This window comes from Solanum lycopersicum, chromosome 10 (assembly GCF_036512215.1).
Source record: "Solanum lycopersicum chromosome 10, SLM_r2.1".
NCBI classification, from domain to species: Eukaryota; Viridiplantae; Streptophyta; class Magnoliopsida; order Solanales; family Solanaceae; genus Solanum; species Solanum lycopersicum.
In genome coordinates, this window is record NC_090809.1 from 39,128,908 (window position 1) to 39,142,010 (window position 13,103).

General features: G+C 30.6%; 1 protein-coding gene across 1 annotated transcript; it reads right to left on the bottom strand.

The window, feature by feature from the left end:
• Positions 1 to 1,964: 1,964 nt before the first annotated feature.
• LOC101268437 (polyadenylate-binding protein 2) lies at positions 1,965 to 6,910 on the bottom strand. Its single transcript, XM_004248748.5, has 6 exons — positions 6,548 to 6,910; positions 6,328 to 6,430; positions 5,852 to 5,922; positions 2,657 to 2,848; positions 2,410 to 2,540; positions 1,965 to 2,284 (listed from the first exon to the last, which is right to left on the bottom strand). The coding sequence occupies exons 1-6, from the start codon at positions 6,590 to 6,592 to the stop codon at positions 2,236 to 2,238; spliced, it is 591 nt and encodes a 196-aa protein (XP_004248796.1). The 5' UTR covers positions 6,593 to 6,910; the 3' UTR covers positions 1,965 to 2,235.
• Positions 6,911 to 13,103: the final 6,193 nt, after the last annotated feature.

The following is a 13,103-nucleotide window of genomic DNA, read 5'->3' on the forward strand; positions in this document are numbered from 1 at the left end:
AATAGGTGGACACATATCGCTAACAATATATTTTATCTCAAAAGAATTTATATTTTATTCTCTATTAAGTTGAGATATTATAGCATTAACTGAACCACTATAAAGAGTAGACAAATTATATATGATGCCCTCCATTTGAAAATCGACATATTTACTTGTTTCATAACATTAAAATAACATTCAGTGCAACATAATAAATATACTTGCAAAATAATTTATACGCACTTCATACACATTTAATATACAATTCAATGACACATAAACTACTTAAATTAAACAAAAAGAATACAGTCTTCATACAAAATTCATTCAGAAACATATATTCTAAGTTCAACAAAAAACGAAACTTCATACACAATTCATACAATTATTAATACAATTTTCATACTTCACCGCTCCACAACATTATATCTACTAACTTTTTGACTAGTTACTAAACAGACTGTACCATCAAATTCATTTTTTTTATTTTTTCATAAATCAAGTATTACGCGAATCTTCAATTTTATTAAAACTCAAACGCATATACATTTACGTACTGTTTTTCAAATATGGTATACATATCAAAACAACGTTTCATCCAACCAAAAAAGGAATCAATCTATATTTCAAATAGGGGTGGGCATAAACATCGGAAAACCGAAACACCAAATCGAACCAAATTTTTTCAGAATTTCAGTTTCGATATTTCGGTTTTCGATTCGGTGTTCAATTTACTTTTTTGTATTTTTTGGTATGTTGATTCGATTTTCAGTACGCATTATTTTGGTTTTCGATATTTCGGTTTAAATCGAAATATTATACTATAATTTATATTATATTAATTAATAATTATTAATATTAAATAATTTTTAAAAAAAATATATGTGAAAACTTATTCCACTTCTTCCTCTTCCTCTATCATCGTCCTCTTCTTCCTCTTCCTCTTTTAGGCAGTAGCAGCAGCCGCCGCTCGCCAGGAGCCAGCAGCAGCCCGCCAAGCTCCAGCAGCAGGGACTTCGTCTTCAACCAGCGACCCATTAAAAATCGAAATAAAAAACAAACCGAATTAATAAAAATTGAACCAAAATTACAAAAATCGAACCGAATCAAAATATTTCGATTCGGTATTCGATTTACAATTTACAAGAAACCGAAAACCGAAAAATAAAAAAAAATCAAAAACCGAACCAAAATACGAATGCCCACCCCTAATTTCAGATCTTACAATAATCAAAAAAATCGAACAATGTTCTCCATGTTAAAATCAACAATTCATAATTAAATCCAAATCTTAATTAAAATCAACCTGATTAATTTCACTTTTCACCATGTTTAATTTATATCGACACAATGTTCTCCATCACAGCAAATCAATTTGTTTCCAACACCAAAATTTATTCAATTACTAAAGAAAACGAAATGAAATATTCTGCAACTCTAAAATAATCGTTAAAATTGGAGGAAAAACAGCTTGTATGTTCCTTGTCAATTTGTTAAATCTTTTTAAGGAATTAAATCAAAATTTAATCTCATTTAAACTAATTTGAGAGATTTAAGGCAACTAACTAATCTGAATACTTTTTAAAATTTCTTAAAACGTGCTAATCAATTAAAATCAATCAATAATTATATTTTATTTAATTAATAAAGAATGCCATTTTTCATTTATATGTTGTCCGTTTTTTTTTCTTTAATTTTTTTTTAACAAATCTTTTTAATAATTTAAAATTAACATTATATTTTTTTAATAATATGCTATAACTTGAGATATTAAATGTTATACATTGAAAAACAAACTCTAATATTATAACTTGAGAATATCTATATACCTAATTTACACTTGAAAATATTAGTTTGCATAATAATACCAAAATTAATAAATTGGAGGGAAAAAGAGAAGTCTTTCCTTCACCAGATTGGTGCGACCGGAAACCTACAAATATCACAAAATCCAATAAAAGCTCTACACAACCACACAATAATGGCTCAAACGGCTTTATCCTTCTTTTCTGCAGTGGAATGCAACATTACAGTAGAAATTCCAAACATGCATATGTTCTCAACAACTCTAAAGACACAAAACCAAAAGGATTCATCATCACACTATTTGCCACAAAGCTCACCAGAAAACTCAACTTGGGGATTAATAAGATATGTAAAGGCAATCAACCATACAGGGGATAAGAGCTACTGCTTTTAATGAAATGTCCCACCATCCAGAGGTATGTACGTCTACGGAAAAACAAAACAGTCTCAGAAGTAGGGGCTGTAACGCATCGGCGCCCTAGCCCTTGGAATCTTTCTGCAGCATAAATTAATGAAGCCATATCACAAATTTAATTATATACAGAAAGGGAGGCTAGCAAACACAAAATTGTTTATGACTAATGATACTTTCATAAATGGAATTAGAACAAATTGAGTTACCCATATCCAAAAGGAGGGAAAAAATATGGAGCAGGCATGAATGGCGCCCGGCCTCGGAATCCCATATACAGGTTAGGACGCCTAGCACGGTATGGCTTCATACCAGGAACATTAGTCCTCTTTGCAGATACCTACACAAACAATAGCAATCACAGATGACAAAGGGTATGAAGACATAAATGAAAGGTTTTATGTTCAAATGTATCGACCATATAAATAAAGTTGATCTAGGGACGAAAGAGTTGACCTTAAGTTGGCGGCCATGAAGTTCAGATTCATTCAGAAGAAGAGCTTCTTGGACAGCTTCAGATTCAACAAACTCAACGTAAGCATATCCTTTAGGTTGCCCAAACTTGTTTGTGCGGATTGTAACTCTATTCACCATCCCACATGCCTGAAAATGCTGCTGCACTTCCTCTGGAGTGCATGAATAATCCACCTATAAAACACGTTTAGCATCTCAAACTGTTCGCCCCAAATGAACACACAAGAGATGGTCTCAGACTGGATCTGAAGGTCAAGATAACAGTGAAAAAACCAAATGGAACAACCACCTGGCTGACATGCTTAGTAACAAGAACCAAAGAAAATGAAGTCATGTTTAATTTTACTGTTAAAACCAAGGTTTTGATCACAGTATAAGCATAAACGTTGGTAATTTCTTCCCATCAGACTAAATTTGAATTAACCAGTGCCTATGACTAAATTTGAATTAACCAGTGCCTATAATACTGGGAGGATGTAACTACCCAGTAAAGTAGTTGAAGTCTCTACAAAGTACAAACTGATCCACACACCACTGCTATTAAAATAATGACTTTCTCCCAATACAATTAATCAGGAGCATCGCAATATCGATAACCATCAAACATCCCCTAGTTTTGGCAATTGGTGGGGCTGATATCTGATTCATTATTTGTCTTCGAAGCATGTTTCAAAATTCTGATGACATCCAGTTATACTAACCAAAACATATGAAGCTCCCTGGTATATTGGTCAAGATTCACCACCAATAATTTAATCTACAAGTGAACTGTGTCTTTTAAGGCAAACTCATTATATTCAGTACTATATCAATTCACATAATATCTTGAACTATTGAGAAGAAGAAAAAGGTATCACACAATCGCTTGAAAAAACCTTTTTTTTTTGGTTCAACTATTAGTAATTTCTATTAGGTTCCACATTTTCTCTTTCCATACTGTCCCATCTGTATAACCAATATAATATCATATACAAGCTCTAATTCATCTTTAGTATATCTAAAGGCAAATTAAAATTGAGCCAATGCTGATTCAGATTTATAAAAAAAATAAAAAAGTTGGAACAAGTATCAGATACATGGGAAATGGGATCAGAGAGCAAGAGCAGAATTAAAAAAAAATAACTACTCACTCAAAAATGGCTTACCTTTTTACCCTACCTAATAGGAATAAAAAGAACTAAGCGTTACACCAAAACCATTTCAATCTCAATTAGTTGTAATTAATACCCTTTTTCGGTAATTAGTTGTCATTATACATTGGGAACACCTAATAACAAACAATTTTTCCATTTAAAAGAAAAAGAAACTAATTTTACCTAAATCCTTACATTGCTTATAGTAGAACAAAAAATTGAATATGTTTTCTGTTATGTGTAATTCCTGTACCTGTAGTGTGCCATATTCATCTGGTTTATTGTAATTGAGGTTGACATACAAAACATTTAACATGTTTTTTTCTTTATAAAGCATTTTGTACAAATGTTCTTTTTTCTTCCTTACCTGTTTAAGAAAGTAAGTTTCTCTCTCTTCTTCTAAATAAAATTGTGACTTGTTTATAGTGGAAGTCAAAATAATTCAATCCAGATCAACTTAAAACATGCCACAGATAACACTGTAATAAACAAATATAAAAACTAAGAAGAGGATTTGTAAGAACATATTAGAAACTGTTAAGAAATGGCTCCTGTACTATGTTGAAGTGTAGGACCATCTCATCTAAATCCCACACTTCAACATGGTTTCAGAGCATGGGGAGGTCGTGGGTTTGACCTCACTGTTACCTATTATCGAAAAGAATCACCACGTATTTTGCCCATGAAAAAGAATCAGATTTGCATGAGAAGAGGCGAGTAGAAGGCATAATTAAGTAAATAAAATGCTCTCTCAAACAAGTTAAGCTTTTCCATGAGATGGTCACACATTTCAACGTTCTTCTTGTTTCATCTTTCTTTAGGACCATCCTTCTAATAAGAGGATAGTTTATCCAAACACGAGCTAACTGCAACCTTTACAAACTAAACCAAAGTACACCTATAGCAAAGCTACTTTCCTACACATCCACCAATTTCTCTCCTTGTAACCTTCACATGTCAGTTCATCCAATTACTTTTCTCCAAATTAGTTTAATATTTGTTAAGGTAGATTGTGATACCAATAAAAATATTAGTTCATGAATGTGTAAAGATGAGAAAAGAAGTCGGACTAGAAACATGTTAACGCCCCAAGGTTTGGTCTAGGGGTAAGAGTGTATCTTTTAATGTTGGGATAGGGTACGTAAGGAGCTTGAATCAGTCATACATAAAACCTTGTTTTTGATGTAAAGAAGGATAAAGGGGAACGGGTCCATTATCCACAAAGTTTTGAACCATACATCATTGGCTCTCAGGGATTTCTCCATTACAAAAATATGCTATCACACTCCTTTTCTCTTGTTTCTATTAACATTTTGTTTACTTTACGTAGGCCTTTCATTCCTTAGTTCAACTGTTAGCTATTTTTCCTTGGAACTTTGCTTCTCCCCCCACTCCCTTTCCTAGAATTCTGCTCCTTGAAAGCACCGAGTGCTAAATATATAAGACTATATAGCTTCACACATCTCCATAGGCATCAAAAAATCAGGTGCGTTCATTCTGTTCCTTATTTGTAATTCTATTTTTGATATGTTTTACCTACTTAAATTCTTCAATAGGCATAAACTACAGATAATTACACAGATGAAACCAAATACCAGTCAAGAAAGGCAAAATAGCTTATGCAAGCAAAATACATGAGCAAATTTTGGAAAATTGATAAAAAAGAGTTTTTTTAAAAAAACGGTAAATACTACAGAAAGGGCAGTTCTCCAATTTTGAGGATATCATGAAAAGTGAGAGTAGTGGATCCACTTTTGCATAATTTCTCTCCCACAATTTCATACACCACTATATTTAGGCCATAGAATAAGTAGTTGGATTAGCCTCCATTATAAAGGAAATAGAAAGGAAAAGGAAGATATAGATATTGTACACAGGTTTTCACAAAGATGTCAATAAGCTAGAGGATAAACTCCAAAGTATAATTTATCATTTGCAATTGAATTTTGTGCTTCAGGGGAAAACACAAAAGTTCAGCTATGTAGAAAAGGTTAATATGAGATGATACTTAAAATCATAAGTTTTAGGAAGGCAGAAGTCTCACATTTCCAACAAAGACGGATCGAGAATCCACTTCTTCCTTGTTTGCCTGGTTTGCAGCAGCAGCAGCAGGGTCTGCCTTCAATTGAGGTAAACAAATAAATAAAATGCAATAAATGGAGAAACAGAGGTATGAGTAAACTTTAAGCTTTCTTCATAATTAAATCAAATATAAACAAATGCGAAAAGAATTTAGAAACAATTATTGCACATCCCCCATGATATACAAACATAAACACTATCTTTGCAAAAATGTAGGTTAAAACTTCAATCTGTAAAGGAAAAGATAGATACTTAAGTAATTTCAACTTATCAATAAGATTCAAAGGTAATACAAACCATGCAATAAGATCAAATAAGTTATCTCGTCATTACATTAAAAACATTCTACAATTGTCTACTAGAAAAATGAAAATAGCAGCATAAATAAACATTTCAGTAATAAGTCAAATTCCAGCACACAGAAAAACAGAGGGAGACCTTGAACAGAGCCCATTTCTTTCTCGACCTTGGCCTGCATTTCACGGAGAGCAACTGCTTCATCTTCCATCTCCTTCAACCTCTTCTTCATGTCATCCAATTCCTTATTATTATAAATGCGAATATCATGAATTAGGGTTTGAGGAAACAAGTAAACAGCATATGAACTGAAGAATTAGAGAAAAGCGAAAGAATAAAAAGAGGAAGAGAGAAGAATCACCCCGGCGCCGTTTTCCCCCGCTGCCATCTCAACGTCGTCCTCCATCGCTGCTCCTCTCGCCTCTTTCTCAGCAGCGCCACATACAGCGACTTCTTTCTCTCACCAAAATTTATTCCACATATGGAAACTAAACAAAAATACCCAAATAGCATGAATTTTGTTTTTTTGTTTTTTTAATTATTATTATTAATTAATTAATAATAATAAGTATTACTTATTTAGACAAATTACAATTAATTGATATCCCTAACTTCTTTATTTGTTAAAAATATGGTTATGAAACTATATAAACAACGAGAAAGAAGAAAATAGGGAAAGGAGACGAGATTTATAATTTTCCTTGAAAGGGTATTCAGGATTCACAATTTTGATTTAAGACGAAGGAAACCTCCTAACTTGGTTTTCAAATAGGAGTCCTAACTACTCGAACTTCTAGACATTCACTATAATATAAATATGTTTATAATACTCTCTTTAAATGTAGGTAGATTTCGTGATTCGTTAAAATCTTACTAGATAAAACTCAGTGTGAAAAGCTCCAGTGAAGGAAAAGAGTGCACATATCTAATAATACACATTATGGCTTACTCATTAAAAATATTACAAGAAAAATTTGAAGGGACAAAACCTTGTGAGAAAAAAAGAATACATTGCGTATTAACTCTCCCTAATGTGAACATCAATCAGAAACTTAAATTTTCTCATTCTAAGCTTGTGCAGAATCTTCTAGAAGTTATTGTTGGTAGAGACTTGATGAATAAATTAACTATAGTATTTCTTGATTTGACATATTGCATGTCGATATCACCATTATTAGGAGTTTATGTGTGTAGAACAATTTTGACGAAATGTGATTTCTTTAATCTGATTTTATGAATCTTCCTAAACCAAAGAATTCGAAGAGTTCATCACTTCAATTTCTTTAAGCAAATAATATATTGTCTTTTGAAATTTTTTAAGAGTTCAATTCAAGTTATTAACTTTCGTAACAATACAAAAAATCTTAATTAACTTAATCCATATAAGAATTATAAATAAGAATTTCAAAAACTTTAATATACTTCCTGCATTTGAAGTCATCAGAAATTTCATATCAATTTTCTCTAGTGAAAACATTCATATTAAATATATGATATCTTCTAGTTTCTAGATTGCAAGTCAAATAAGTTTTACGCTTATCAAGATGCATCATTCCACTTTTACTTGATAATCGTCAGCATGCTCTAATAGTCATAGAATTCGTTTCATTCACTACAAAAAAATCTCAAAACAGCCAACATATTTTACTAAAAACATAAGTTGGTTAGTATTCTACTAACAAATTACCAACATATTTCTAATAGAATAATATTTTAAACTTAACAGCGAAATTCTAACAGATTACCAACATAAATCTTACTAAGTATTTTAGCTGGTAAATACGGCGGGAAAAAAAGACGCCAAATTTAGCAACATTCTATCAATGGATTACCAATAGAAATATTACTAACGCACAACTTTTATTGGTAATATTACCAATGAAGTATATATCGATTGATAAATATGATAAAAAATTATTCATATAATTTATTGACATATTACCAATGAATTACTAACCAAACATTTACCAACGACAAGATTGTGTTGCTAAATTTACCAATCAAATATAAATGTGTTGGTAAATTAGTCACGAATAGTAATTTGTTGGTAAATTTGCCAACCAATGTCAAATTAGTTGAAAAATTTGCCGATGAATAAAGATTGTAGTTAGTAAATTACTAACATCATTAAAATAGTTGGTAATATACCAACCGATTGCTAATCTATTGGTAAAATTTACTAACATATTAATTATTAGTTAGTAATATTACATATGAATGTTTAGTTGAAAATATCTATTACCAACTCAGATAATATTTATCGGTAAGTTATTAATTACTAACTTATATTTTAATAGTTAATAAATTTACCAATTGAAGTTAATTTTTTTGGTAAATCAATGTCTATTGTTGAGGCTTTCATATTAGTGTCATTAGACGTTTTAACTTTTGACTTTTAAGCAAAACTTGACTTTGTTCAATATTTTTGGTAAATTTGCTCAGATTAGAACAACGTCAGTGTCGTTAGCTTCAAAATGTCATTTTCATCTAATGGGAAGGTTGATTCGTGTTTGGAGGCCTTCGTTTTTTGTTTGTGTCGTTATGTGTTTTAAGTTTTATGTTTAGGCCAATATTTGACTTTGATCGATATTTTTGTGAACGTGCTCATATGAGAATTTCGTCAGCGTAATTAGCTCCAAAGGTCATTTTTATCTAGTAGGATGGTTGGTGGTTCCTGTGTGCCGTTAGGTGTTTTAACATATAAATTTTGGCAAAAATTTAATTTTGATCAATATATTTGATAACGTGCTCAAATAAGAATTTTGTCAGTACAGTTAAATGGAAAAAATCATTTTTGATGTAATAAGAAAAAGGGTCCGGGTATTGAGACTTCCGTTTTTAGTTTATGTCCTTAGGCATTTTAGCTTTTAAGTTTTGGCCAAAATTTCACTTAGTTAATATTTTAGATAATCGTGCTCGAATTGAAATTTTGCCATCGCAGTTAGCTATATAAGTTCAAGTTTAATCTCATAGGATGATTTTTCGGGTTTAGAGACTTTTATTTTCAATTTGTGTCTTTAAGAGTTTAACTTTTAACTTTTGGCTAAAAATTGAATTTGATAAATTTTTTGGGGAAACATGCTCAAATTTGAATTTCGCCAGCGCGGTTAGCTCCTGAAGGTCATTTTTCGCTTTATAAGATGGCTGGTTCGGATTTTGAGTTTTTCATATTCCTTTTGTACCGTTAGGCGATTCAACTTTAACTTTTGTCAAAAATTTGATTTTGCTTAGTATTTTTTGTAAATGTGCTCTGATGAAAATTCTATTAGCGCGATTAGCTTCGAAAGATCATTTTTATATCTAATAAGATGGTTGTTTAAGGTTTTGAGGATTCCATTTTCAAATTGTGTTGTTAGGCGTTTTAACTTTTAAGTTTTTGCCTAAATTTAGATTTGATCAATATTTTTGATAAACGTGCTCAAATTAAATTTTATGATATAATGATATGTGTTATATTGAGACTAATTTGACTTGTTATCATAGATTTTTCATTGTTTCATTCAAATATGATTTATAAAATTTATTAATATTTTTGAATTTATATTCATGTTTTTAGATTTTTAAATGCAATAAATTAATAAATATTTTACTATTGAATAATCATTCAGTTAATAATATTTTGAACATATTGTCAATCAATTACTAACCTAACATTGAATTTGAATGATATATTACCAATAAATTAACAATAAATTAATAACTTTATTAGAAAAATAAATAGTCATACTAACGTATTTAAAATTTATTACCAACAAGGATTGTAGTAAAGTGGTAAGTACTCCTACAGGCTGCATCCTTAACCAATAAGTCTCAGGTTCGATTTCCCTTGGGTACATAATTATATTTGTTAGGGAGTGTTTTACCACCCAATATGCGACTTTCCGGCGTGAATCCAGATTTAGTCGGGCTCCAATGTGGGTACCGAACACTGGATGGAAAACCAAAAAAAATAAATTAAAAAAACATTTAAAATTTATTGGTAAATTACCAACACAATTTTTTGTTACTAAAATTACCAATCAATTACCAATGTATGAATTGAAAAATGAAAAAAATTTACCAACTTCTTTTCAATTCGTTAGTAAATGTACTAACGATATACTAACAAAAATTAGTTGGTAAATTTACCAACGAAAATTTCAGGGTCATGTTTCAAAATTTTGTAACAACATGGTGTTTACCAACTGATTTTTGATTGGTAAGTTTACCACAAATTAAAATTGGTTGGTAATATTTAGCGATGAGCTTTTTAGCAACGGATTAATATAAGTTGACATTTGGTAACTCAATTTGCCAATCAATTTACCGACAAATTTTTTTGTTGGTGATTAAGGTTTTTTTGTAGTGATTATCATCCTTTATAATATTGCGTGCTATTGTATCAAAGACATCGTCAATGATATATCATTTTGCATCGATTCACAGTATGACATAACTTATTGAGATCTCATCACTACATTATTTTTAGGTACGTACCCTCTCATGAGGTTTCATGAAGTGGTATATCGTAAGCTCTTCAAGAGCACATTGTGTCCTTATTATGATCATTTTGATTCTTTGATCCGCCTCTTTTTCAAAAAAATTACTTAGATTCAATTAGTCTGTCATGCTTCATGGATCTCGTAGATTCTATCCTTTAGAAGCATTCAATAGAAGCATTTACAATTCTTGTGTTGCTTTTAGCCCCCAACCCCACCTCACCCTTATGTTAGAGAAACTAACATATATCTCAATCTATTTTGGATAATTCATCTTTGTGCACCATAGTATATTCAATAATCATAGACAGCACATTAAAATTGTCAGCTGAAATATATTTGGTCCCTGACCATAAATTAATTAAGAGAAAAATTGACCCAAGAAAAATTAAGGTGCGGTATAGATCATAATTTATTAATCTGATGTATACAATTAGTGTTGTATGCAATATCTATTTTAGATCAATACATGAAGATTTATTTTCCATAAGCAATGATTTCACCATCTGAAACATTTAATGTCACATCATCTTGAATATTTATCAATATTATCAAGATAAATTGTCTTGATTACATATTCTGAAAGTTATGCTCTTAACTCAATTATCTTGTACAACAATTTTGCAAATTGACAATAAATACACATGTAATTATTTTATGAATACATCTCTTTATCATATCACATTATATGTGAATGGACACATATTCACCTTTTATACTTTTCAGAATTCAGGATTTTAGTCCTAACATTAGTTGATCCAATCAACTTATCATTAGAACAAATAACACAAAGAATTCTTGAAGAATTAATCTTCTAGTTCTTCAACGTATGTCTATTACGCAGTATACACATCTTTGGGATGACCAAATTATCATGTCAACTAATAAAATTATTAGTACTTGTAAACTCCAAGTTCACAATGTCATATGCCTTCTGCTTTAGTAAATTTCTAATTTACTATTCTATGAGTAAATTTTAAATTTACTACTCCCAGAGAAATTTTAATGTATTCATTTCTTCTCAATTACTCTACCTCTTTGGAAGGTGAATTGTGATCCCACCAAGATAAATATATCTTCGTATTGAAAAGTTTTGTATTATACTGTCACATTCACTTTAGTATTGAATTATTAAATCCCAATCGATTAGACATTAATCATATGCTTGGGATGATAACTCTACATTATTATCAAGGCGATATTATTCGTGCCAATAATTTAGCAAATCCCAAGTTACGAGATGACAATAAGTATACATTTGAGACCATATAGAAGGATCATCTATTAGGACCATGAAGTATCTAGACAACCCATTGGATGAGTGAATAGGTCTACAAATATTTCTATGTATACGTTCCAAGAACGTAGAAAATTCAATCTCAATTTTCATTGATGATGGTATCACAATTAACTTGTCTTGATAACAAACAATACAAGAAAATTCACCATTTTAAAAAATCATTAAGTTCTTTAATGGGTGTTCATTTTAGTTTCTATAATTCATCTCATCATTATAGGTCCATGATGTCCTAGACGATCATGCCAAAGTACTGAAATTAGTAAAGTTTTTATTTACCATAAAATGTGCCTCACTTTTCTAATTCTTGTCCAATGCAAATCACAAGATAAGGTAGAGAATTTTTTCTATGAAACATGTTTCCGTAAAGACATTCTTGTTGATACCGCGTCCACTATCAAGGGTGGGGACTTTTCCCACGCCTAGCATGGTGGACACTAGCATACATCTCATTCATTTCAGAGAATGAATTTGTATGTATTGAACATCAATCAAAAGTTTTCATTCTTTATGATTGGAACACAATCATGAGAGTATATCATCTTATGATAGTTATAGTACCTCATTCCATATTCATACGCATTATACAATAACTTGTCTTCTTTTCATACATAATATGCACGACTATCACATTCATTTTAGAGAATGGATCTGCTTCAACGAGATATATTTCATGAATAATTTTTATCCAAAAACTCATTATTTTGTCTTAGTCATCATTATATCATTAATATAGTGTATTGGGATTCAAATTGAACGTCTTATGCCATAAATCAACGAGGGACTTGAACCCAACATCTTTCATCACGATGCATAAAAGACTCCTCATATCTTATCATATTGGTGCGTTTGAACATAAATTTATCATCTTATCCTTTAGATGCATAGAACTTAAATCTATCGTCTTATCCTTAAACAATGACATAATATGCCTAAGTACAATAGCAATCTATGGTAAAAGTGATTATCAAAATTAAAATAATTCATTGATCACAATATTTTAATAACAAAACAAATCATACCTTTGAAACTATCCAATCTCTCAAGTAGTAGAATATTTAAGTAGCAAGTGCATCGCATTTGCAACTTGCACGTGGACCAAAAATAATGAGACCTCTAACCTTGATGATTAAATTATGTTC